Raw genomic sequence first — 26,808 nt, 5'->3', positions numbered from 1 at the left:
AACCCCAACTTTGCCGCAGCACCTCCGAAGAACTTCTGCTTCATGAGTCTTGGACACTGCATTACCAACGTCAATGGTGCACCCTTCCCACCCCGACGCATTCCCGGCCCTGCATGGCTTTTTAACGATTCATCGACTACAGCCCAGTGGTTTGACTTCGACGCCATGGAATTGATGCACTGTGCACTTGACATCGATGCATCAGTGACCTTGCATCGTCTTCGAAAACCAAAGCCTCAGACCTGCAACCAATGCATCACCTCCTTTGTGCACCTCATCATCCCTGAGAACCAATGCTTTATTGACCTTGCACCACATCTAGGAACTGATGCTTCACCTGCATCCACAACATATCCCCTCTGTTGCGCAACACATCGTCCCCGAGCATTGATGCATCCATGGTACTGTCAGCAGGTCTGCGTGACTCCTGTATCTGGCCCAAACTCCATTATGGTGGGACTGAATGCCCGGATTTGCCCTGATCAAGTGCTACCAGATAGCCCCAGTTGGAGCTATTGGCTTATAAGCACTAGCAAAACTCAAATCTTGACTTGTGTATGTTGTTTTTTTTAGTCATTTTGGTCTTGTTTTACCCAAATAAATATTGGTTATATTTCTAGGTAGTGTGGACTACTTTTGTGGTGTTTTCACTGTGTTAATGTATGTGTGTGTGCACAAATACTTTACAAATTGTCTCTTTAGTTTAGCATGAGTGTTCTGTGCCAAGATACAGGAGGGCAAGCACAAATAAACTTCTAACATGTACTACACTTACCCTGATTAGAGTGTGAGTTCCTACTTGGACAGGGTGCATATCTCTGCCAATAATAGAGACCCCATTTCTAACATTGGTGATCAATGGTGAGTATAGGACTTGTATTTGTACATTACATACAGTGATTGATGTTCACTACTTCCATATCTCATACCATTACGTAGCAACATACTATTTTTGTTTTTCTGTTTGGCAACCCTTTGAATTTTTGCAACAACCATGTCTCAATCTGGAGAGCCATTAGCTGCACCAGCAGTACTGGAGTTTGAGCAGGAGAAGTTGTAAACCTACACGCTGTCCCAGCTCAAAGGTTACTGCAGGGAGCTATAATGTTCTTTTATAGGCCTCACTAACAAGGAGGAGCAGCAAAAGGCTCTGAGGGCCTGGTTAGCAGCCAGGGATGCAGCTGTGCACCCAGAGGATGGGAATATTGTGGAGGAGGAGGAACAAAGCCTGCACCTGGTGTGGCTGGAGGAGCCCGCTTTGCTTGTGGGGTGGGGGCCAGCTTGAATGGTGAAAGAGTTCCCTCCAGAGTTGGCATCAGTGTTTCTCTAAAGGACTGTCTTCAACAGAGTTAAAGTACCAGTGGGAAGAAGAAAGTTTAATTGGAGCTGGCAAAGCTCAATGTGGAAAAGCTAAAATTTGCACAAGAGAAGGATAAATTGCCAATGGAGGAGAAGAGGCTTTTAGTTCAAGAGATTCCAAAGCCAGAGGGCTGAGTCCAGCGCAGATAGTTGCAGTATATCTTCAGAATACCCAGAAGGAAATATACCCATACCCAAGAGTCTAGTGCCTGATTATGGATTGGGAGATTGCATAGATTGGTGATTTCAGGCCTACTAGATAGCTTTGCAGATGCACAGGATTCCTGAGAGGGATTGGGGTGCAGGTGTGAAGAAGCATTTTACAATGGAGGGGAGAGTCCCCTTATTGGCCCTAGTAGATGAAGACAAGACAAGGTATCCCACCATGATCAGGAGATATGGTCTGACCCCGGAAAGATACAGCAATGGTTTGAGGGAAAATGTAAAACTTGTCCCTCAGACACGGGTAGATTGTGTTGATTCTTTCTGCAGGACACTGACTGGTTTAGTGAAGGGTAGTGAGTTAACAGATTATCCGGGGCTATACAATTTGATTGAACAAGAGCACATGTTTTTTCTTTGCTTTCCAGAGCTATTCCAGCACTTGAATGACAGTAGGCTCTCTGGCCTGAGGAACCTTGCTAAGGAGGTTGACCGCTGGCTGAGCATCAGGGCACAATGACGTTTTATGTGGAAAACTCAGCCAAAGGTGGGTAGGGTCCCCAACAGAAGAAGGAGGGGTGGGGGGCAAAAATAAATGTAAGGAGTTCTCTAAAAGGCATAAACTAGTTCCAAGGTTAAGGATTTCCAACTGTCTGTTGAGAACAAGGGCTAGTTCCCTTCAGGAAAGCCTTCAGGGAAGGGACCCTTGAAGTGTTTTGGGTGTAATCAGGAAGGGCACATCAAGGGGATCTTAAGTTTCCCAAGTGGGCACAGCCCCCACCAGTGGTCAGTCACTGGAGAAGGCAAGTGTAGCACTTGGGGAGGTCTTAATCCCAGTTAATGGTGGGGACAACCTGTTAGTTTACCTTGGTGAACCTGAAGAGGTCATCCCGTTACCAACAGGGGAAGAGGTGGCCGAACTGGGGAACCTGCTTGAGCTGTCCACGGGGTAGTAGAGGGAGGTCCCTCCAGGGAGGAGTTCTTTGCGGTGCAGAAAGAGTGCCCTACTCTTCTAGGTCTTCGGAAGCAGGACCAGGCAGCTGGGACATTTCAGGATTTCGTGTGATCTATTGGAAGAATGATTTCCTTTATAACAAGCCTAAGGTTGCTGAACCTGGGGTAGCCTGTGTGCTAGTAACACTCCAGCACTTCAGAGCCTTCCTACTGGGTTTGGCTCATGGTTTGCCCCTGGCAGGTAATTTTGGACAAGACAGGACCTTTGACAGGCTTGTCACCCACTTCTATTGGCCTCAAATGTGAATGGCTGCAGATGCGTTCTGCAGGTCCTGTCCAACCTGCCAGGCAAGTAGCAAGACACGGGGGAGATGTAAGGCTCTCCTGCAAGCTATCCCTTTGAGGATGTTGACTGCGCTGGCTGTGGCTAGGGCACTTATGGGGATCTTTACCTGTGTGGGTTTCCACAAGGAGGTGGTATCAGACCGGGGTACCAACTTCATGCCCTTGTACATGATGGCCATGTGGAAGGCGTCTGGAGTAACCTACAATTCTCTACCCCTAACAACCCCCAAACCAATGGGTTGGTTGAAAGGTTAAACCATACCCTCAAAGGGATTATTATGGTCTCTCTAAATCCATGATGCTTAAGTGGGACGTCGTGCGGCCATGCCTTCTATTTACCTACATGGAGGTACCACAGAAGGGGGTTGTCTTCAGCCACTTTGAACTCATGTTTGGACACTCTTTGAGAGGACTTCTTAGTTTGGTGAAGGAAGGCTGGGAGCAAGCTCCTCGGAAGCCACCCCAAGAAGTATTCAGTTACATGCAGGCCTTCCGGAATCAGACAGCCGGCTACCGGAAAGTCACCCAGGAGAATCTGGAAGCTAGCTAGGAGGACATGATATGCTGGTATGACCAGAATACCACTCTAGTTAAGTTTCAACCTGGTCAAAAGATGTGGGTGATGGTGCCCATAGTGCCCCATGCTCTGCAAGACCACTGGTCTGGCCATTTGAGATGAAGGAGTGCAAAAGTGACGTCACCTACCTGGTGGAATTGCAGGCTCCTAGGAACCATTTGAGGGCCCTGCACGTGAACCGCCTGAACCCACACATTGAGAAGTCTGAGTTGACCATGGTCTTGGTCACGGATGATGAGGTGGAAGAGGAGATTTTACCTCTCCCCAACCTCCTGTCTTCTAAAGAGCAGGACGGGTCAGCAGAGGGTTTGAGTCTCTCCCTTACTCTGACACTACAGCAGCAGAGAGACTGTCACCAGTTGCTGGGACAGTTTACATCTCGGTTCTCACTCACCCCAGGTATCAACCATTGGTGCACTCATGACATTGACACTGGGGATAGCCTTCCTGTTAAGCACAAAACATACAGGTTGTATGACAGTGTGAGGAAGGCTCTAAGATTCTGGTGTTAGAGGTCTCCGAGTCCTCTAACAAAACCTGATCCAGTCCAGTGATTCTGGTCTACAAGGCTGATCCACCCGGTATCACACCTGAACTGTGGTTCTGTGTAGATACATTAAGTAAGTAATACTGTAAACTTTAAGTAAGTACTGCTATTAAAGAAACTATTATTGAGGAAACACATATAAACTATTTAGATCAAATTCCTTTAGTCTAGTGACAGCAAATATTAAAGGTCAGATGGGTCTACAGACCCACCTGATTAGGCGCTGCTGATGCCCCAGCGGTCTGTAGTCCACAGGTTACAAACAGCCATTCTAAACCCTTGGTCATTACTCAACCTGTATCATTAGCAAGACTACACAATAGTACCTATGGACCTACTCTTATTACTGCTAGCCTCAAGTGTTATTTGAGTATAAAAATGGTTAAACATTATATAGCATTAGAAAGTCCAAGGGTGTGATGTCATTTCCGCTACTCCCACTATCTTGGTGATTTAACATTCATGGTAGACCCCATCACAACAGCAGGTTCCCCCAATGCCCCTTTTGCAATGCACTTTGCACAGTAGCTTTGTGACGCAGCAGGGGTGCAGTGCTAGTGCATTATGTTACTCAAAGCAGGCACACCTATCAGATGTTCCTGGAAGACCATCTCTGCCAAAAGTCACCTTTGAACCATTGAAGTGGTTGCCTGTAGGTGCCTTGATGAGCACACCTCCTTGGCTTAGTGATGGATTTGTGCATTGTTTCCTGCATACAGTAGTAATAGGATAGCAGTAGAAACACTTCACACTAGGACTGCATACTAATAGGACCAGCCTCCTTTGTGCCTTAAGCCCTGATGATTAAAAATAAACATGCATTCAGATATTTGAAGATTTATGAGAAAATTCTGGATGGCTGTTTTTAACCAGGCTTAAGATTACAAAAAAGATTGTTTCGAAAAACATGAAGTGACTGTTCATGTACAGTTAAGTTCTAAGTTGTTATCCACAAGTCCGATAGCTACAGTGAAATGAAAGCATACCAGCAGTGGCATGTCCCTAGGGGAGGAAGGGATCCATCCTACCACATTTTAACATATGTAAAGAATGTTGGTCAGGCTGACAGACACTCTACATGTTCAGGTCATACAGCTAGGCATTGAACTTGAACTAAATGTGCTTGGGCCTAGCTGCCCGAGCTGAACGTTGGCGATTTGAAGATGTCACAGCCCTGTGGGCACAACCTCCTCAGCCCAGCAAAGGTCTTCGAGGTCCTCCCCCTCATGAAGAGGAGGGGCGTCACTGATAGCTTCAGACCTGGGTGCCTCAGTTTTAGGCCCTGATGGGCCCAAGGCCAAATGTCCATCAGCGATGCTCGTCACAGAGGAGGATGAGGTTAGCAGTCTCATTGACTCCATCTCACTCTGTGACCAGTAAGGGAATGCAGTCTCCTGTCATTGGCTGACCTATGAGAAGGTCAGCCAATATGAGGAGACTGCAATCCCAAAAGTAAGAAACTACCCACACTTACTCCCTCCTCCCCCGGAGGTCGCTGCTGCGGTCCGGTAGGTTGTATTTTTTTACATGTTCGGTGCGTACATGTATGGTTGTATGAATGTATGTGTATTTATAAGTGTGTGCTGTGAATGGGTGTGTATGTCCATGCGTACATGTTTATGTGCTTGTGAATGGAGGATCTAAGTGTGCCCACGTGTAAATGCATGGGTGTGAGTGAGTGTGCATGTGCGACCAGCACCTGCTTGAATTACTTCCCTCCACTGTAGTAATCATTTCAAATATATACCAAGTTGGTGTTTATCCCTGCTTCTGGAGTGGAGTCTGGGTGAAGCTGCTAACCAGCAATTTTAGGAATACACAATATGTCAGAAGGATGTCTTAGGAACCTTGGATTTCAGCCATGCCTCTTAATCATAATGACATTGGACACTGTACTTCTGAGTGCACTGGAATTTCAGAGAATGTGTAAATTGATTCCTGTAACAAGGGAGTCTTAAAGGCAGAACTTAAAAACTAATGAGGCTTGATGCACAAGGGTGTGTGCAACAGGGGGCACCTCCCTTATTTACATGACAATGTTTGTGCACCCAGTGGTGGTAAGAAAGAATTAGAGACGGTCTTCATATTAGGATCTGGTTAAAGCAAATGAGTCCATGACAGGACTGAACCTGTTCCACGCAGACATACTTCCAGATAGTACCCAAATTCGCATGATCTATGTAAGTCAAACATAGCGCAGATGCTTGAAATGCAAGTTGCATATCATGGATTGAGAGAGTCGGTTTCAAAATCTAAATCTATGTCCTTTGCATGCGTAATATAATCGCATCCAGAGTACCAAATAAATGCAGCCCATTTTCCTTAAAGGAAAACTGGACACATTTCAAAAAGAAAAATGAAACTTTTCAGTTTCATTATTTTAAGGGCAGGCAGTGGTCGATGGGACCACTGCCTGCTCTTAAACATATTTTCTCACATACTCACACAGGGGAAGATGTCCCCTGGAGGCCTCTTCCCGTTTGCGAGTGGTTTACCACCTATTTGAAGTAGGTGGTACACTGTGAGTGTTTTGTGGCCCCAAATGTGGTCGTAAAACAATTGTACATGGCATGGTTAATCGCTATTAGGAAGGGACGCCCCTTCTTAATTAACAGGAGTCACAAACGCAATTTTGCGCGTCAGTGACTCGCATAATAGCATATGTACATGCCATTACCCTTTTTTGCGGTCGCAAACTGGAGTATTTCCCGTTTGCGGCTGCAAAAAAGGGTCGAATATCTGGCCCTAAGACTCATATTCCGCTGATACAAGTCATCCAGGTCTCAAGGTAGTTTGGTCCACAGGTACACCTAGAGGTGCCACTAGAGCCACATGTCGGGAGGGGCTAATAAAAATTTCGGGGGGGGGGGGCTAATTCTTCCAACAATAGGCAGAGTGGAGATGCCGGGGCTGATACACACCACGAGGTGGGGGCTGAGGCCCTTTGAGCCCTATGGGTGTTGCGCGCCTGGGTACACCGTAGTAATGGTGATACTGGTGATCAAACAACCTGATCGGGTAAAGCGACAGCCCATCCTCATTAAATTACGAACAATACAGTCCAATACCAATCCCCAGTTTAAGTACTTAGCCTGAAGAAAAACAATTCCTACACCATCTATGAGAATGTCACGGTCCTTTGCCAATCTTTCTTTTGAGTTCAAAATGTATGCTTGTTCCAGGAGATTTCTCTGAAACATCAATCAAGGACATCTTTGGCAGCTACTTAGAAGCCGCTGACGAAACCGATGTGGTGTGTACTTTTCTGAAGTAGAGAGATTTAACTAATTATGCTGTTGGGGGAAAAAAATACGATAAAACTGCCCCTACAGGTGTAGGGCCTGCATGTTGTGTGAGACGCAGCTGATAAAAAACAATAGGTAAAACACTCGCCCAGAGATCTACATTTTCTTGCATACCTTAACTGAACCCCACTACCTGCAGGAATAGTAGATCAGAGTATTTCACAATGCCGAAGCCTGCAAGCAAATCCCTTTTATTAAATCTCGAACTCTACGATAGGCGTAGTTCATTTAGCACTCCATTAAACAGGTTGTGAAGGAATGGTTGCTGCCAGGCATGCCAAATGTGCCAAGCACCTGTTGATGAATAAATTGGCTTGTTTAGCTGCCTGTGGCCCAGCCTACCTGCCAAAACATATAAAAGGCGACAGCATCTCTTAAAATCAAAGGGACACTGGCTCCTTTCCTTTCGGGTCTCTCGCGCACTGTGACTTTTCTGATCATTCCTTGCTTCTGCTACTCTTTCAGGAAGTCACCATGAGTTACTCCCAATATTCAGTCTCTCAGTCTGGAGGAAGAGGCAAGGGTTTCAGTGCTGCCTCCGTTGGAGGAGGAGGAGCAGGAGGAGGAGGAAGAGTCAGCTTTAGCTCTTCTTCTGTATCCCAAAGCGGAGGCAGTGGTGGTTATGGGCGTACTAGTGTTGGTGGTGGCGGTGGAGGTGGTGGTGCAAGTGGTTTTGGCAGCCGAAGCCTCTATAACCTAGGGGGCACTAAAAGAATTTCCATCAGCACAGGCAGTGTTCAGGGTGGGGGTGGTTTCGCTGGAGGAGCTGGGAGCTATGGCAGTGGAGGTGGTGGTGGTGGTGGATTTGGTGCTGGAGGTGGTTTCGGCAGCGGAGGAGGTTATGGTGCTGGAGGTGGAGGTGGTTTCGGCAGTGGAGGAGGTTTTGGAGGTGCTGCTCCTGCTTTCCCAGTTTGCCCTCCTGGTGGAATCCAACAAGTGACCATTAACCAGAGCCTCCTGACACCAATCAATGTGGACATTGACCCCAACATCTCCAAGGTGCGAAGCGAGGAAAGGGAGCAAATCAAGTCGCTCAATAACAAATTTGCTTCATTCATTGACAAGGTAAGCCAAGAACCTATTTTTCTTCCTTTTTATAGAGACATCGTTTAATTTGTGATTCACTATCATGTACAATAATGAAATAGGCTCTTTCTAGATGGTAGAGGCTGTAAAGATATATTGTTTTCTTTATTTTTACATATAGCATTAAAAATACTAATGCATTTGCAGTCAACAGGACTAACATTACTATCAGTGATACAAAACGTTGAAACTGTATAAAGACTGTTGATATTGAAAGCTCTCCCTAGATTTATAAATACTTCATTTTAAGAAGATGGACATGGTTGTTGCTTAGTGAACAAGATCGTGTGCCTCGATTCTGAGATGTAAGGTCGTAATAACTAAATTTGCTTGTCTGTATGCAATGAGGGTTTTAATAAACTGTTCAGCCACAATATTTTCTGACCTGTTGCCCCTCACAAGCTCATAGGTCCTGCTCTGTCTGTGTAGGCTGCTGTTTCGATGATGTCATTCGAAGAGTTAAAAGGCTTCATGACTGACATAAGTCGCTCGATGTAAAGGTCACACATTGACTTGCAAACGTGTGTGGTTTGTATAGAAAAAACTCCCCACATGCCAAAGTGCTCCCAATATGAGTTAAAACAGGTAGCGAAAAAGATTAAATGAGAGCACATTAAGGCCAAGGGAAGCATCTACCACAGAGACTTAGCTGGCGTTTCTCTTATGACTTTTAGGTCCGATTCCTGGAGCAACAGAACCAGGTGCTCGAGACCAAGTGGACATTTTTGCAGGAACATGGCCAAACTGGGACCAAAAGGAACACCATTGAGCCCCTCTTCGAGGCGTACATTAATACCCTGAGGAGGCAGCTGGAAAAGATGGTCAGTGACAGATCCCGCCTGGATAACGAGCTGCGGGGCATGCAGGACCATGTGGAGGACTACAAGAAGAAGTATGTGAGGGGCTGTCTGGAGGAGGAGGGGGGCTGCGCGCCTGCGCGATAGGCCGAGGGTGGAGACCTAGGGAGAGAGCGGTATAGGGATCTCTCCTGGAATCCCGGATGTGCCTCTAGCTGAAATCACCGTCAAGCGCCAAGTGCAGCGCTTGCAGCAGAAAAGCACACACAAGGGCTTCTGGTCGCTGTGCACTGGAAAGACAGCAAGCAGGGAATGGCTTGTACAGTGCGACCCGTTCTCGTTAAGAATCAGGTGTGCAGATGTGTTGTGAACTTATATTTAAGATTCGACAAACACGTAAGATGTTGCATCTAATGCAGACAGGGCGTAGTTGCTTTGTAATCAGATTCATACAGTAAATAATAGGTGTCAGGTTTGGGATTGTGCACATGATCGGGGTCTAGAAAATGAAATGCTACAGTAAAGGTGAACACAAGGGGACAGATTTACAAGCCCCTTGCGTCATGTTTTGCGCCGCTATTGTGTCACTTTTTGTGACGCAGCAGCAGCGTAAAAATGGGGATGCGTCACGTTATAAAGATCTGCTTCACATTATACCTTCGTCAGGTATAATGTATGCAGGGTGGGTGTTCCAACGCATAAAAGCCTCGTAGAAGTGACAGAGTGAAATCTACAAGATTTCACTGTGCCACTTCTAGGACGTGACTGCGTAAAATTCTTACGCCTACTGGAAGCAGGTGTAAGGAGTGACGCAGCACAATGAGGATAGGCCTCCCCTGCATTGCTAGAGTTGTGTCGTGCTTGCGATACAACTCCAGCAATGCGTGACTTTTGCGTCTAAATGCGTATCTGGCCATTCTTGTGCCATGGTGCACCGTATTGTGAATACGGCGCATCCATAGTGGCGCAAGGGTTTCCAATGGTGGTACAGGGAAAGTGACGCTTCTATATAGATGTGTCACTTTCTTGTAAATGTGCCCCAAGGAGTCTTGTGTTTTGGCTGAGACCTACAACCTTGAAAACTCTGCTGCGAATGTGCCATGCCCTATCCATCCTTAATCCCTATCTTACTCCAACAGATACGAAGATGAGATCAACAAGCGCACAGCGGCAGAGAACGAGTTTGTGGTGCTGAAGAAGGTCAGTGGTCTGAGAAACAATAGAAACAGGGGCTGCTATGTACATGTGCTGAGATTGTGTTGTGATGTCAAGTGTAGGGGTCCCAGAGGCACAGGGGCTGCAATGTACATGTCCTGAGATTGTGTTGGGATGTCACGTGCCGGTGTCACACAGGGTTTCTATGCACATGTCCTGAGGTTGTATTGTGATGTCATGTGCAGGGGTCCCAGAGGCACAGGGGATGCTATGCACATGTCCTGAGGTTGTGTTGTGTTGTGATGTCATGTGCGGGGGTCCCAGAGGTACCGAGGATGCTATGTTCATGTTCTGAGGTTGTGTTGTGATGTCATGTGCAGGGGTCCCACTGGGGCTGCCAGGTACATGTCATGAGGTTGTGTTGTGATGTCATGTGCAGGGGTACCAGAGGCACAAGGGCTGCTATGTCCATGTCCTGAGGATGTGTTGTGATGCCATGTGTAGGGGTCCCACTGGGGCTGCTATGCACATGTAATGAGGTTGTGTTGTGATGTCATGTGCAGGGGTCCCAGCGGCACAGGGGCTGCTATGCACATGTCATGAGGTTGTGTTGTGATGTCATGTGCAGGGGTCCCAGAGGCACAGGGGCTGCTATGCACATGTCACGAGGTTGTGTTGTGATGCCATGTGCAGGGGTCCCAGAGGCACAGGGGCTGCTATGTACATGTCATGAGGTTGTGTTGTGATGTCATGTGCAGGGGTCCCAGAGGCACAGAGGCTGCTATGCACATGTCATGAGGTTGTGTTGTGATGTCATGTGCAGGGGTCCAGAGGCACAGGGGCTGCACTACTGATCGGGGATGTTTGGTCTTCTTGTACAGTATCCGTGAGCGAGCACTGCGTGCTCCTATCCTCCTTTGAGGGCAGGATCTGGGCAGTGTCCAGGATGAAGGACAGTAGAGAGGAGAACAGGTACCGTAGAAGGGAACAGCAGCGCTCAAAGCCATGGAGGTTCAACAACAGCTGGGGCTTCAGAATCAAAAACAGAAGTGCGAATTCACAGAATGAGGAAAGGGGAGGCTAAATAATGAGTCACTGGCGATAGAGAAATATGGGGACCACGCGGTCAGTATCGTTACATGAGACAGCGCCTGAGTGTGATGAGCATATAGTACGTCGCCTGAGCAGAGAGCTTTGAGCTGAAATCCTCGAAATGCATCAAGGGAAAGCCTCTAGGAAGGAGTAAAGGCCACAAAGTTGCAATCTAAGGGGTCCACCATCTGATGCACCGTTAACGTCTTGTGATTCGTTTCTCAGGATGTTGACGCTGCCTACATGAAGAAGGTGGAGCTGGAGGCTAAAGTGGATTCTCTGACTGATGAGATCCAATTCCTCAGGAATCTATACGAAATGGTGAGTATGCAGTCCATTTCTCCCTGCAATTCACTATCAGCACCAGGCGCACAATGCCCAAAGGCTCAAAGGTCTTCACCCCCCCCCCCCCCCCCCCTGTTGTGTGTGTCAGGCCTGGCTGAGGCAGCTTCCCGGGCACACACCTGAGTACTTCACAGGTCTTTAAAAGACCATTTACTTGTTAACGAGGCTTTGTTGTTTTTCACCCATTTCTAGAGACCCCGCAATCTCCACTCTGCCTATTGCTTGAAGAATTAGCACCCCCCGACATTTTTACTAGCCCCACCCCCCGAAATTTAGCTTTATTTGTGCCGCTGATCAGCACCCTCTTCTTCGGAGAAAATAGTCCCAAAATTGCTTCTTTCAGGGATTAATTGCAAAACATACAGTCTTACATTTTCTAGCATAATTTCTTAAGATACCAGCCTGCCTCTCTGGAACTGAACATCCACTTGTCAAAGAGGCAGAGAAACATTCAAGTCCTATATGAATGTCGACCCAATCAATGGGGGCAGTGAAATACTCAACTGCTTTAAAATGTGAGCCTCCCTAATCCAAGACGGTAAAGAAACATCCATTTCCTAATGAGAGAGAGAGGAGTAAATGCCAGCCCCTACACTGCTAAGACCCAATAAAGCTAGGACACAGGGATATACCACCCGATTATTGCTAAGCACCCAGGGAAAGAGGGCAGAGGATAATTTATCTCCCACAAAGATTAGTGCTTCCTAATCAAGTCGAGCAATTTAACGTCAGGCACTATAGAACTGAGAGCCTGTAATCCAAGAGGGTAGAGGAGCATCTAACTCCTACATAACTGACCACTCCCTATTCAGGAAGGAAGACAAGCAGCCCTCTGTACGTCTGAGCCTCTAATGTAACATTAGCTTGCTATAAAACTGAGGCGCATATTAGCAACAAATAGTGATAATTATCGCTAAATGTGCTTAGCGCATTTTTTTTTTTTATCGCCGGCTATCGCCGGATATCATTGCAGAGATAACGTGCTATTAGCAACGTTTATCTCCAAAGCGATAAAATATCCGGCGATAGCGACGAAATGCGTGAATATTGCTGGGAATCCAGCGATATTCAGGCATCGTCGCTAATGGGGACTTAACCTGAATTTCCCGCTCTCATTGGATATACAGGTTAAGAAGTGGTCTGAGCAGGCGTTAGGTTTTAGCAATAATCACGCTTAGCGTGATTTTTTTATCGCTTTGCCTGCCTTGCTAATAGGCGATAGCTGGGTTAGCGACTTCTTTCAGTCGCTAACAGTTTGGGCACACCCACTTTGCATGTCATTAGCGATAAATATTGCTAACATGCAAAGCGGGCCCCAAACCTGTAGCTATCGCCTGAAAGCTTTCGCTAACTGCTGTTAGGGACAGCTTGCTAATAGGGCGATAAAAATGTCGCCGCTTTAGCGGGAAAAAGTCCAGCTAAAGTGGCTATATGGCCCTTGATAATATGCCCCTGAGTACCCAACAACAAAGAGGGCCGAGGCATGTCCAGCGCCTACCACACTGAGACTCCCTTATCGCCAACACAAGGTACATTCGCCTGTTAAGGACTGAATCACACATTGTCAATAAGCACAGAGAAACTTCTAGCTCTTGCAGCACTGATAATCCCTAATGAAAGAGGGCAAGGGAACGTGGAGCACCTACAAGACTTAGATTCATCAATCAAAGATAGTAGCAGGACATCCATCTCCTATAGAACCAATTGTTTGTAATCAAAGAGGGCAAATGGACATTCAGCCATCAGTGGTCCAGAAAAGAGATATGTTCATCTAACGTTCGGCTCAGTTGCATGGCCCTCTGTTGATTCCTTGTGTACTTATATTTAAACATACTGCGGCACTTTGTCATCTCTCCCCTTTGCCTCTTTGTAGTCCTAAAAGTCTGTGGTGCATCAAGTCCATGTGTGTGTGCATCATTGTGCCTGACCGCTGCTAAATCCCGAAAAGGAAGAGGCATTTATGACTGTACAATATGAAGGGTGTGTGCAACGAACCTCTTCAAGTCTAGAAAGGACATAGTAACATAAAAGGTGCAGTGTCTGTGCCTTCGATAGAAGAAAAACAGAGAATGCAAGGACAGCAGCAGGGGGTGAATCAAGGTGTAGCATAACATCTGCTCAGTGCTGTGCTACTTGACTTGCAGGAACTTGCCGAGCTCCAAGGACAGATGTCGGACACGTCGGTCATCTTGTCTATGGACAATAACCGAGCCCTGGATCTGGAAAGTCTCATCTCTGGTGCCAAAGCTCAGTATGAAGAAATCGCCCGGAGGAGCCAAGCTGAAGCAGAGGCTGCCTACGCAAACAAGGTATGTGGCACGGGACCTGGTACCAGGGGGTAGGGGGCATCAATGAATCTACGGAAAGATAGCACCTTCTGCCCCTAGCACATAAACAATATATTAATTCCACAATTTGCAATATTGACAACACAACATGACATGGCGCAACATAACTTAAGGTGGTGGACTATCTTCCAAGTTTTATATGTCTTAAATGCTAGAATGAGATATTTCAGGGTTCACAGTTGTAAAACACTCAGCTGTCCAATGGTTTCTTTACAATAGACCATAAATAGAAACTATATTCATGAACTTAACATGTTTTTTCGCAGAATTCAGTGCCCAACCTCTAGTGCGAACAACATTGTTCTCCTGATTGCCCAGCATTTCATAAATTTACGATAACAATATCAAATGGCCCAGCCCCAACCATAGGCGATACTAATGCGCCGTCCATTTCTGTGTGCAGTTGTTATGTGTCTGACGGTCCTGAAGGCCAAAACTCCCAAAACTCTGCTTATGCAAATCAATATGTATTATTAAATGCTGGGCCTTGAAATCCCTTTCAGTGCATTTCTTTAAAGGCAGTATACTTCTGTGTATTCATTATATGCTATCTTATATCTGAGCAGTCCCAAAGGTTGACTATACTGTCTTTTCCAGGGCAATGCCTTTAATTGTGACAAACGTATGCGACCATGTCTTCCAAAGATTGTTGTTCCAATACTTAGCCACCCTAAATCTCCCAATTCTCAATTCCCTTACGTTTTAAAACTGTTATATCATCTTTCCCCTTTCAAAGGCGAAACAAGCTTTTCAAACGCTCATCATCTTTTTACCTCCAGTGCTGCCACTTAAAAGTCTTGTCTTCTGTCATTTAACGTGAGTTCTATTCCAAGCCCTTGGAACTGATGCCTGCACACTATCTTGTGACTTTCATTTAGACACCAATTCTTTGTCCATTCCATTTGTTCCCATTCTTCAATACCCTCTTTGACTTCTTAATCCCAGTTCAATGCCATGCCTTACACATTATCAGTGCCATGAGTCTTTCAATGATTTGTTACTACGTTTTGATAAATTGCCTACATTATTCATGACATGTTTTTGATAGAAGTGCCCAGCTTCCAACTCAGTACAGAGGTCACACTCAGCAGACTCTCCCTTTGCATTTGAGTTTCCATGGCCAGTCAGAGAGCAAATAGGAGGCTTCCAGCCTCAAAGACAGAAGCAAATGTCACAGTGATGACCCAGATGTAGGTCTGTATGGCCCATACTGCCGGAGCTTGAAGAGGATCATGGGTATTCTGGAGCTGCATCTTATTCCATAAGCCCAAGAAGGCTTCAAAATAGGTTGTGAGCTGAAGAAACCATATCAGAGAACATTAAGAGGCAAAATGTGATTTTAAACGAACAAAATAACTGCTTTTACATCAGTCCTCTTTTTCCATTTCGGTGTCCTTCAGTTTCAACAGCTTCAGGCAACCGCTGGTCAGCACGGGGACCATCTGAAGAGCAGCAAACAAGAGATTTCTGAGCTAAACCGGGCAATACAGAGGCTGAAGTCAGAGATTGAGAGTGTGAAAAAACAGGTACGTCTTGCGTAGCTATTATCACATGTACCTTTTTTTAGTGGTCCACAGAACCATTCATGGAGAAGATGTCACCCTGCTCAGATTGTGCTGCATGCTCAAACACAGGAGGGTTTTTCTTGTACAACCATTGGAGCACTCCTCTAGAAGGGAATCGTGTTCCCCGGCCTCAAATGTGCAAGAGGGCTTACTTGAATATAAGTAAAAAAATATATTGGGATAGTCTCATTGAGTTTGTCAAGTGGCCGCAACACTTCTGAGATCTAAAGTCAATATCTGTATGATAACACAATCGTTGTATCGGGTCAACCTTGACTGTTTCATTAACACCTGTAGAATGGCAACAAAAGACGAGACAGTCAAACGATTGAGCTCCATAAACAACCAGAAAGAAGTCCATTAAGTATATAAAATTAGTATTGAATATTCATAAGCAAAGACCCCTGAGTGATGGGTAAAGAAGCATGTATTAAGGTTGAATTATCAAGAGTGAGCCCTTCTAGTTACCACTATGTCGGATCAAGAGAGAACAGCAGTAGTGTTATTTCTCCGTGGGTAAGAGTTTTAGAGCTATTATTCAGTGAAGTTCATCCAGTGGAGGGAAGACGAGGATATCAGATGTGCCCAGCCCTGGCTGATCATACACCGAATGCCTCACAGAGGAAGGATTTTCAAGAGAAGACAACAACTGCACCCTATACTGAATCCTAGGTATCCAGGAATAACACTAACCAGATATAGGTGGTTAAGGTGGTAGCAACTTAATAACATTAACAGTCAAAGTAAGCTAACTAATATGTTCTTCTTTCTTACAGTGTGCCAGTCTACAGAAAAGTATCGCTGAGGCTGAAGACCGCGGTGAGCTTGCCCTGAAGGATGCCAGGGCAAAGTTGGCAGATCTGGAGAAAGCGCTCCAGAAGGCCAAGGAGGAGATGGCGCGCCAGCTGAAGGATTACCAGGAGCTGATGAGCGTTAAGCTAGCCCTGGACATTGAAATTGCAACCTATAGGACCCTGCTGGAGGGCGAAGAAAACAGGTGAGTGAACTGTAACAGTGTGGAAGTGATCAATTCATTGTATTTTGAGATGTTTCTAGTGCTCTGCTTACGGAAATCATGTTTAAAGTCAGGTGACATACGAAAGCCACACATGTGCACCAGATCGGCTTTATGCTAGTTCTTTTCGCATGTGATCAATAGTCAGCGCCCAGAGTTTTTCAAGCGTGCACACCATTAACAGCAAGGAACCGCCAAGAAGAATGCATGAACATACATGTGCATAAGTCACTAATCCTCCCTGAATAAGGGGTCAGAGGATCCCTCCCACTGGTATAATTCAAGCAAACTTCTGAGAACTACAAAAGAAATACCAGTGAGTGGTGACATGGCAGAGGGGGCACAATATCTGGGTCAACGATATGAAATATCAGTTACTAAATTGGAGCAAAGTATGTAAAAACAGTATTTAAGGGAATCGCAGAAAGGACTCTGAATAAACAGTAAGGGGCAGATTTACAAGCCCCTTGCGCCACTTTTGCGTCACTTTTCCCATGTTGAAAAGTGATGCAAAAGTGGCGCAAGGCCGGGGCTTGTAAATCTGCCCCAAAATGTCCTTTTCTTTAAAATGTACCTCTGATTTAACTCTCGTGCTTCAGGCCTAAATTCTGCACCATTCACATTGAAACTCAAAGAGATATCTACTGGCCTTTGTCAGATGTAGGTGCACCCTATGATGTTGGTTTAGCCTACTGCGCCATATCTCAAGCGTATAACAGTCCCTGTAACAAAAGCAACAATTGAATGACACTTAATCCAATCAATAATCACCTCACTGTGCTCTATGCTGTGGACTCTGGACATTATATAACAAAAAACACACAAGCAAAAAGCTGTTCCTCGAAGGTCTGTGTGCTCAACCTCCTCTTCTCACCAATGTTGTTTTCTTTCTCCTTCAGGATGTCTGGAGAAATTCAGAATGCAGTGAGCATCTGTAAGTATCTCGACTGTTCTGGAGCAGTGCTTCATTTGGTAAATTCTGTTGTAGGTTTGCAGAAATGCTCAAATGTAATTCTGATGTGCTTTTTCTTGCAGCTGTGGTCAGCAGCGGTGGAAGTTACAGCTCTGGTGGAGGAGGAGGAGGAGGAGGATTTGCCGCAGGAGGCAGTGGATTTGGTGGTGGCAGCGGGTTTGTTGCGGGAGGCGGTGGAGGATATGGTATGGGAGGCAGCAGTGGTGGGTTCAGCGGTGGCAGCGGGTTTGTTGCGGGAGGCGGTGGAGGATATGGTATGGGAGGCAGCAGTGCTGCGTTCGGCGGTGGCAGTGGATATGGCTCTGGAGGTGGGGCAAGTATTGGTGGAGCAGGTGGAGGAGGCAGAAGCAGCTCTGGGGTGGCAAGTGTCCAAACAACCACACGCAGTACTTCAAGGCAAAGTAGACATTAAATGTAAAGTGCGGAATGGCTGCTCTCCAACTGATTGAAAGGTGCTGCCTGTCTTATGGCCTCACCACATACAACCCTCTCTCTCCCTCCCTCCCGAAACTCAGAACACACGCCTCTAAATTCCCATTTTAAACCGGCTTCAGCTGCCAGGTGATACAATGTTTAGAACCTGGCGCCATGCCTACCAGATTGAACGGTACAATTCAGAACTATAAAGTGCATCTAACAGACCCTGCCCTGGAGAGGAAAACGCGAACTCGACTCCTGGAGCAAAACTAAAGTTTACAGACATATGGTTTATGCTGCCAGGCCTTGGTCTCCTTTGCAGAATCTCCTTCTCATGTCGCTGCAGATGTCACTCGATGCTAGGATGGTAATCTTCACGCCCTCAGCATCATATCTTGTCACCCAGGGTGTGTCAATGCCAGTTCTATTGAACAGGTTGTTTAACCTGTTGTGTAGTGTATGCCAAAGCCATATTTGTACTGTACACCACCACCTGCACCCACTCTGTATGCACTGTCTGCCATTGCTTGGACTGTATAACGACCTTCTTGTATTGTTTGTTATACCTGTTACCGACTCTAAACCCCTGTCTGTGTTTGGATTTCTTCTTGGGACGTTTTCTCTACCTGGCATACACTATTAAACTATACATGCCACAAAATTATGTGTTATCAAGTTGTTGTCTAACGAGTTGTGTTTTACTATGCACATATCAGAAAACGGGTTAAAGGGTTCCCAGAAATCATCTTCTGATGCCAAGCTGTCATTAAAGTAAACAAAATAATTTCATGGAATTCACAAATAATATTTTAAAGCAAAGGAAAAAAAATAGTTCTTGATGAATGAACCTTGAGATGCAGTCCTAGCCCTTGCAGGCCAAACAAATATTCCTGTCTTAAAATAAACCATTCCCACCATGGCAAATATTTTCCCTGCATGCATATGGAAAACAGAGAGATACCATGAACAGAATCAAAATAATTAACCTATGAAATGTAGCACTTGCCTGTGCATTACGCTATTATTGCATACTATTACTGAGTAATGAATCTTCGAAGTATAGCTAGTGTGTGGACTATGAATTTACATTGTGTTATAGTATAATAGCTCCAGGAGGTATAGACTGTCTATACGTGTGCATTCCACGAGCGAATGTTGTGAAAGAATAATCATCATGTGAAATCTAGAATGTGTGTTTGTGTGTAACACTATTATTACTAAATGCTGTTACAGAAAATCAACAGTAAACTGTAGTGTGTATTGTACTTTACATTGTTATTGCCTACTGCTGCAGAATAAAGCACATACGTTACTGACCCAGAAATCCAGCCCTCATATGTACGTGGGGTCTGGTGTTTTAAGCCATTTTGTGTTGTCAAAGCCTGCAATTCGCATAATCATAAAGTTTGCAACTGCAAAATGTTTTTGTTAAATTTGCTAAACCCATTTTCTGATTTCGTAAAATGTTGTAAAATCACAAAATGAGTTTAGAAAGGCATAACAAATCGCTATCCGGAAGGGACATATTTAGGGCAGTCCATCTAAACAGTGATTCGGTTTGTATGTATTAATATTTTGCGACCGTAATCCAGTCGCCAAGCATTGAAAAGTTACTTTCTTCGACGTTAGGCAGGAGTGACATTTGTTGAGCAGTAAGCAGTAATCCATGGGATTACTTATGACTCTTTTTACATATTAAAAAATTATGGGGCATATTACCAAGCAATAGCGATAATTATCGCTATTGCTTGGTTAGAGACAAAATGTTACCGCTGAGCTGCGGCGATTTTTACCGCATATAAACCTTGGTATTACCAAGGTTTATCGCAAATGCGCTAAAAAACGTCCGCAATGCATGAATATCGCTGAAAAGTCAGCGATATTCATGCATTACTGAGCTAATGCTCTTAGCCATGTTATCCACCTCCCATTGGATAACATGGTTAAGAACTGCTCAGGGCAGGTGTTAGCTTTTGGAGATATTCGTGCTTAGCGCGAATATCTCCAAAAGTTGGTAATAGGAGATAGCGATGTTAGCGACTGTTTCCAGTCGCTAACATCTTGGCACACCCACTTTGCATGTCATTAGTGATAAATATCACTGACATGCAAAGTGGGGCCCAAGATGGTCGCTATCTCCTACTAGCTGTCGCTAACTGGTGTTAGCGACAGCTAGGTAATAGGGAGATAATTTTATCTCCGCTTTCTTGGCTTTTAAAGCCAAAAAAGCGGAGATAAACCCCCTTGATAATATGCCCCTATATTTGTAAATGCAGCCCCGTTTCCATTAAGCAAAACGGGCAGTATTTACAGAAAAAGTTTACTTTATTAGAATGTGATTACTGACATGGTGGACTGCTGTTCCCAGCAGGCCACCATCCCTGTGAAGGCCACCAATCATACTGATGAACAAAGAAGGGCAATCCAATACCTCCTTCAGAGCTTGTGTATAGTATATATTGAAGTAAATAGCCAAGAGAGCAGTTGAGTACAAGTACCGAATTCGCCAGGAAGGTCATTTTTCAGTGGCAGTATGTCAATAGAAAGTATGAAAATAATATGCTCGCCATGTGAGTATAATACCCACCTTATGTCAGTCTTCCCTGCACCTTGCAAAGCTCTACCAGCATGGAAAAGAGCAAGAGCGAGAGAGAATACCCCTTTCTCATTCCTTTTCCAAGTGACATTAGCCCACATAAATAACCATTAAAGTGTAGCTTTGCCATGTGGCTCAATAAATACCTGGTATAGCTCTCATAGGTCTGAGTCCCAAGCCCAGTGTCCTCAGAAGTTCACCAAATATGAACATCCACATGGTCAGATGCTTTTCCTGTATCCTGTTCAATTATTATTGCAGGACAATGATGCCTCCTTGATAAATCTCTAAGATGTATTATAGCTGCTTAATCGGTAGGGGTTGATCTTCAGAGCTCGCACTGCGGGGCCATGCTCTATGCCATTATCATAAATCTTGCCAACCTTTCTAATACGATCTCGTGCCTAATTTTAAATTGTTCTCTTGATTGCATATTGTTTTTTAACTCACCTCTTGCTTTAAATACTGCTTTTAAGCAGCCGCGGCCCGTGGAGGGTGTTTCTGTGGGGCGGAGAGGCGGGGTGGGGGGGTGCTAAAAACCGGAGTATGGATAATTGAATGTAAGTAAACAATTTAATTAATAAAACGAATTTCGTAGCGCGCCCTGCATCGCAAAATGTGATGCAGGGCGCGCTACGAAATTCGTTTTATTTATTACATTATTTACTTACCTTCAATTATCCATACTCCGGTTTTTAGCAAGCCCCACCCTGCCCCTCCCCCGCCCCGCCTCTCCGCCCCACCGAAACTCCCTCCACGGGCCGTGGCTGCTTTTAAGACACTCATTGTACTTCCTTTGTGGGTGCTGTTTCTCTCTGCGTTCCACCACAGCTTGCGCTGATTGAGTGGAGGGAGGTTAAAATGCGACCCGGTATTTTTAAAATTCATACTTCCTGTTAGACATTTTGCGGGGGCCACTTTGACCAAGAGACGGTCTAGTCTCCTAGCTTTACCGGCTGCCAATCAGCAACATAAACAGCATATGGTGCTGACGTGCAGCGGACACGCCAAAGGCTAGCCCGTCTGCGCCCATCGGTGCCAGGACCGGGCCAAGGGTCAGTAATCCTACATCTCCGTTGCCAGGTCTGCCCCTGACAAGGGAGTTTATACTAACTCTAAATTTAGCACCAACTATTTGCCACAACTTTTTAGATGCCGCTAAATGAGTGGGACCTGTTAGCTGTAAGAATTGTAAAAAGGTGCTTAAGCCCACACAGGACTCTGAAATCAAAAAGAAGGCCATGCTGAGTAGTTTGCACGGTTGTCTTATAAATGCAATGTCAACGTGTAAGCACGCTCTTCATATCTATGATTTAATAATTAATGAAAATCTTAATTGTCTTTTTGTGTCTTAAACATGACTAAAAGCCTGGTGCAATCCAGAAATTGTGAATGCCCTCCCCCCTCGGATATCTCATTCAGAGATTAGACAGATTACAGCAGCGTGGGAGAGGCCTTGCAATCATTTACCGTAACACCCTTAGGTGCTCTGTATCTCAATTACCTGATTTAAAAGCAGAGGAGGGCATCAGTTTTTGTCTCCAGCCACATGACTCTTTCTCATTCGCGGGAATCCTTCTTTACCGTCGACTGGGACCCTATAAAGACTTTCTAGATAATATTGGAGAGGTAGTCAGTACACTAGTTCTTAGATTTGCCAATCTTACAGTGTTAGGTAACGTCAATTTCCATCTGGACTCACAAAATGTACCTGGGGCAACATGTTTTAAGGAGATAATGGATATACTTGGCCTAGTACAATGCTCCTTATCTGCCACACATAGTGCAGGCCATACGTTGGACTGTATCTGTTCCAACTTGGAAACCCTTAAGGCGAAGGCCCAGTTGAGCAAACGTGGACAAATCACAAATGAATCCCTTTTGAGATTTTGTCAAAGAATGGGCTTCCCTCTACGGATAATTATATTAAAACCCCTCAACAGGACAAATCCAGATGGAAGGAATTAATAGCACATCCGGATTTGCTCTCAGAAGCACTGGCATGCAGACCTAACTTGCTAGGAGACCCTATTGCCGATGCCCAGCTTTTTGGCCAGTAGATACATGCCCAGAAAGATCAACTGGTTCCCCCGGTTCCACAGCAGACCAAACAGGAAGCCCTCTGCCCCATGGTACTCGCCAGCCCTGAAAGAATTACAAAGCCATGACAGGGCACTAGAATGCAGATTGAGCCGAAATTATGATGAGATAGAGCTAAACAATTTGAAAGCAGCCCTCAGGAAATATCATTCCCTGATTAAAACTATCAAGAAAAACTATTATACCGAGGCAATCAAAACCACCAATGCAAACCATAAAGTGATCTTCAAGATACTCAATCAATTTATGAACCCTAAAAGTTTACAACAAGAGATTCCCCTCTCGCAGAGTCTTTGTAATGATATTGCAGAATTCTTTGAAGAGAAAGTTCGTATACTACAAAAAGATTTCCCCCCTCCTATTCTTTCCTTCATTAATAATGATTTATCTGCAGATCTGGACAGAGCCTGTATGCAAATTTTTCAACCAATTTCCTTGGAAGAATCGCGCCAGGCGATTCTCTCCATTAAATCTGGCTCCCCTTTTGATCCCTGTCCCCCAATATTATTATACGCTCTCATTGATATTGTGAACCCCAAAATAAACAATATAATAAATTCCTCTCTTTCTACAGCCAAGATTCCGGCACACTGGAAACTTGCAGCTGTAAAGCGTCTCCAAAATAAACAAATTATGGTTCCTGCCACTCTGTCCAATCTGCACCCCATCTGTCTCCTACCAAGTCTGTGTAAGATGACAGAAACATTTGTAAATAAGTAACTTACAACATATTAGGAGAAAGCAAATCTGCTTCACTCCAATCAATCTGGCTTTAGAGCTCAACACTTCACAGAATCTGCATTATTGTATAAGGCTGAAACCCTTAAAACAGCTATGGATCAGGGCAAAAGAGCAGTACTGGTACTGTTAGACCTGTCAGCCGCTTTCAACACAATCTCACATGCCATCCTTTTAAACCGCCTCGCATCCTTTTGCATCTCTGGTATTGTACTGGCGTGGATAAAGAACTTCCTGAAGGATTGCAAGCAAGTGATCACACTTGGTCAATACAAGTCACAAGAAAAGGCACTTCTCTCAGGGGTACCTCAGGGATCGAGTCTTAGTCCGACCCTCTTTAATGCTTATATGGCCCCACTGATCAAGCTGATATCGTCTTTTAATATAGATACCATCTCATACGTGGATGATACACAGCTAATCTTGGTGCTAGAGAATAACACCACACAGGCAGAAGAAAACCTCTGCAAATGCCTTACTGCAACTTTCAGTTGGATGAATACTATCCACCTGAAGTGTAAATCCCAAAAAACTGAATTTTTACACTTAGGCCAAGAAAACATTTTCTTGCCCAAACTCTGGTGGCCAGCAAACACCACCCCTCCTCCAAACAGTAAATGTGGTCAAGAAATTGGGAATAAAATTTGACACCACTCTGTCATTTAAACAGCAATCGTTGGCAGTGGCTGGAACCTGCTTCCATATTATAAAAAGCCTAAAGAAATGTTTCAACACGATTCCCTTTTCAGCAAATAAGTACAAATGTGAAATGGTCGGCGCAGTGTTCATTCATAAAAACAACTCAACAGAGGACCATAGGTTAATACAAAACTATATACACATGTGTTCCTCTGATATAACCTGAATTTAATTCATTCAGTGGGTTGTGTCAATACATACTTCTGTATCAGAAACACTTTTGGAAATACACAGTCTTTTATACATTATTATACAGTGCTCAGAAGTGCAAGAAAAGGACAGTACTTAAGGTAGGATAGGTGTGGTTAGGTCAGTGAGGGACAGGGTAAAGGCGTTGTGATAAAAACACAATTCAGTAATCTATGATGGAACCTTTACAGTCTATTGTTGATCATGAGTTCCCATAAAACAACATTACACATAGGGCAGTGATAGCTTCTTGTGGTCCTATAGTGTATGTTGCTTGAAAGGTGTTGTCCCTTTTCAGCAAGGCATACAGTGGCCGTAACCCTTATTACATCTAGGCTAGATTATTGTAATAGCCTCTACGTAGGGACTAATAGGTCAGTCATAGGCTACAAATGGTCCAGCATGCTCCAGCACGTCTAGTACTTAAGTGGCCCAGAAAGTCATCCGCATTGGCGGCGCTAAATATAATGCACTGGCTGCAAATCCATACACGTGTCCTTTTTAAGGTTCTTCTCGTCACTTTTAGGGCCTTCCACTCTTTGGGCCCTCAATATCTTCATACATGTTTTAAGCGTTACTTTCCATACCGAAGTTTAACATCAGCAAATGGCAATCTGTTAAAAATACCTGCTTTCAGATTGGCATCAAAGGAAGGAAAATCACTTACAGTGATAGGCTCAAAGGCATGGAACAAACTTCCACCACATCTTCACCAGATTACATTTGAGTCCCAGTTCAGGAAGGTCCTAAAGACCAGGATTTTCAGTGCATCGGACACTCTCTGCAAAACTCTGATCTAAGTTCCTTCTACTACTGTCAGCAGTCAACCAGGCTTTGGTTTCTCATCCCTAGCTTCCGTTTAGTGCCACGATGCTCCCCGGAGTGACAGTTTGCACTCTACAAATGTGCTATTACATTACATGTATACCTGCCTGTGGCTTCTCTACGTCTACTGACCTCCACAACCCTACCTAAACCTGGCATATTCTATAACCATATTTTATCATGCTTGTAGGCCAACATCTATCCAAATACCTCAACATCAGTATGGAAATGAAAGAAGCGAAGCTGAGGATTCTTTTACACTCTTGAAAGGACTGTTATATTGGTATAACACAAAGGCAAATATACTGCTTCTCTTTCCACCCAAAAATTTAATCCATAAGAGGACCCAACAGTTTTTAAAAAGAATTTCTAAGAATCTTTCAAATAAATCTGAAATGCCATTTAGACCCTGGCTTTAATTAATGTAAGAGTTTTGATTGCCATTAGTGCTTCTAGTTTCCATGTAGGTCCCTCCAGAAGGACCTAGTCACTGTCATTTTTTTTTTAAATAATTCACAATGTTCGACTTTTCCCTGGGTTCCAAACTGCTAATATTCTGATAAATTGACAAAATTCATAAAAAATGTATCCTCTTCTGAAATTGAAAAGACTCTTTATCTCCTTAATCTCATGTACATACGTTTGTATCACTTTTGTCTTACATTTGTGCACTAGTACCTTATTGGCTCGGTGTTGTCTTGGTGATGTCATTTTGGCTGTGCCAAGTCTACTTCTCACATCTTACATTTTCTTCAGAGTAGGAGAGGAACCTCATATAAATGGAGCAAGAGTTCTATCAACTTTCCTACTATTAGTCAATGGTACCGGATTACTGAGGAACTGGATTTTACCATGACCTCAGAGGATGTTGACATTCTGGAGTAAATAGCTATGAATCTGCTGTTGGGCTTTGCCATAGAATCTCATATCTCTCACTTGCCTTATGGATGAGCTCAATGTGCTTCTTAAGAAATCGTGGTGGATAATGTGTCCAGACAGACATCTGCAACGCAGACGTTGTGGCACTGCTCTATAGATGAAGTTTTGAGCACCCTCTGAAAGGATTACTGGTGTTATATACTATGTGTGCGGCCAATTTACGAGGATGTTTTAAATAGTCAAATTTAATCAGATGTGAGTCCATTTATTAAAGCAAAACCAATGGGGCTGATGCACAGAGTGTTGAACATTGCAAGCACTCACCCCCAGTCAACTGATCTGGGTTTAATCCATCATCATTCTTTTGCTCACTTTGCCACCCAGGTCAGACATGGCCATATGCAAATCAGTCTGACCCTGTGCCTCATGGGAACAGTCCAGCCCGAACTGCCAAGCCATGTCTTCCCTGGACCGCAAACAAGCATCCCGGGACCGGTTTCTGGCTAATCAGCCGTCATCAGCCAGGCTAGATCGAATCCAGTGGCAAAGTGAGCAAGGGACCCACGTCTGGGCATACCCTGCCAACTTAGGGAGAACAAAGCAAAACCAAAGGGGATGATGGACGCAGTGTTGAACATTGCAAGCACTCACCCCCAGTCAACTGATCTGGGTTTAATCCATCATCATTCTTTAGCTCACTCCGCCACCCCAGTTCAGACATGGCCATATGCAAATCAGTC

General features: G+C 44.7%; 1 protein-coding gene across 1 annotated transcript; it reads left to right on the top strand.

Moving 5' to 3' along the window:
- The first annotated feature begins 7,614 nt into the window (after positions 1–7,614).
- On the top strand, positions 7,615–18,966 carry LOC144833328 (keratin, type II cytoskeletal 6A-like). The gene is made up of 9 exons (XM_078689157.1): positions 7,615–8,314; positions 9,010–9,227; positions 10,272–10,332; positions 11,605–11,700; positions 13,869–14,033; positions 15,473–15,598; positions 16,414–16,634; positions 17,552–17,586; positions 17,688–18,966. The coding sequence occupies exons 1-9, from the start codon at positions 7,724–7,726 to the stop codon at positions 18,035–18,037; spliced, it is 1,863 nt and encodes a 620-aa protein (XP_078545283.1). The 5' UTR covers positions 7,615–7,723; the 3' UTR covers positions 18,038–18,966.
- Positions 18,967–26,808: the final 7,842 nt, after the last annotated feature.

Source organism: Lissotriton helveticus, chromosome 1_1, assembly GCF_964261635.1.
Source record: "Lissotriton helveticus chromosome 1_1, aLisHel1.1, whole genome shotgun sequence".
NCBI classification, from domain to species: domain Eukaryota; kingdom Metazoa; phylum Chordata; class Amphibia; order Caudata; family Salamandridae; genus Lissotriton; species Lissotriton helveticus.
The sequence above is the reverse complement of the archived record's forward strand: the minus strand, read 5'-3'. Positions and strand labels throughout refer to the sequence as shown.

What these genes read in the sequence shown, in the direction of transcription:
- LOC144833328 (XM_078689157.1), top strand. Translation starts at nt 7,724, where the DNA reads ATGAGTTACTCCCAATATTCAGTCTCTCAGTCTGGAGGAAGAGGCAAG. An exon ending in TTGCTTCATTCATTGACAAG is followed by an intron (nt 8,315 to 9,009) that starts GTAAGCCAAGAA and finishes TATGACTTTTAG; the next exon opens with GTCCGATTCCTGGAGCAACA. An exon ending in GTGGAGGACTACAAGAAGAA is followed by an intron (nt 9,228 to 10,271) that starts GTATGTGAGGGG and finishes TTACTCCAACAG; the next exon opens with ATACGAAGATGAGATCAACA.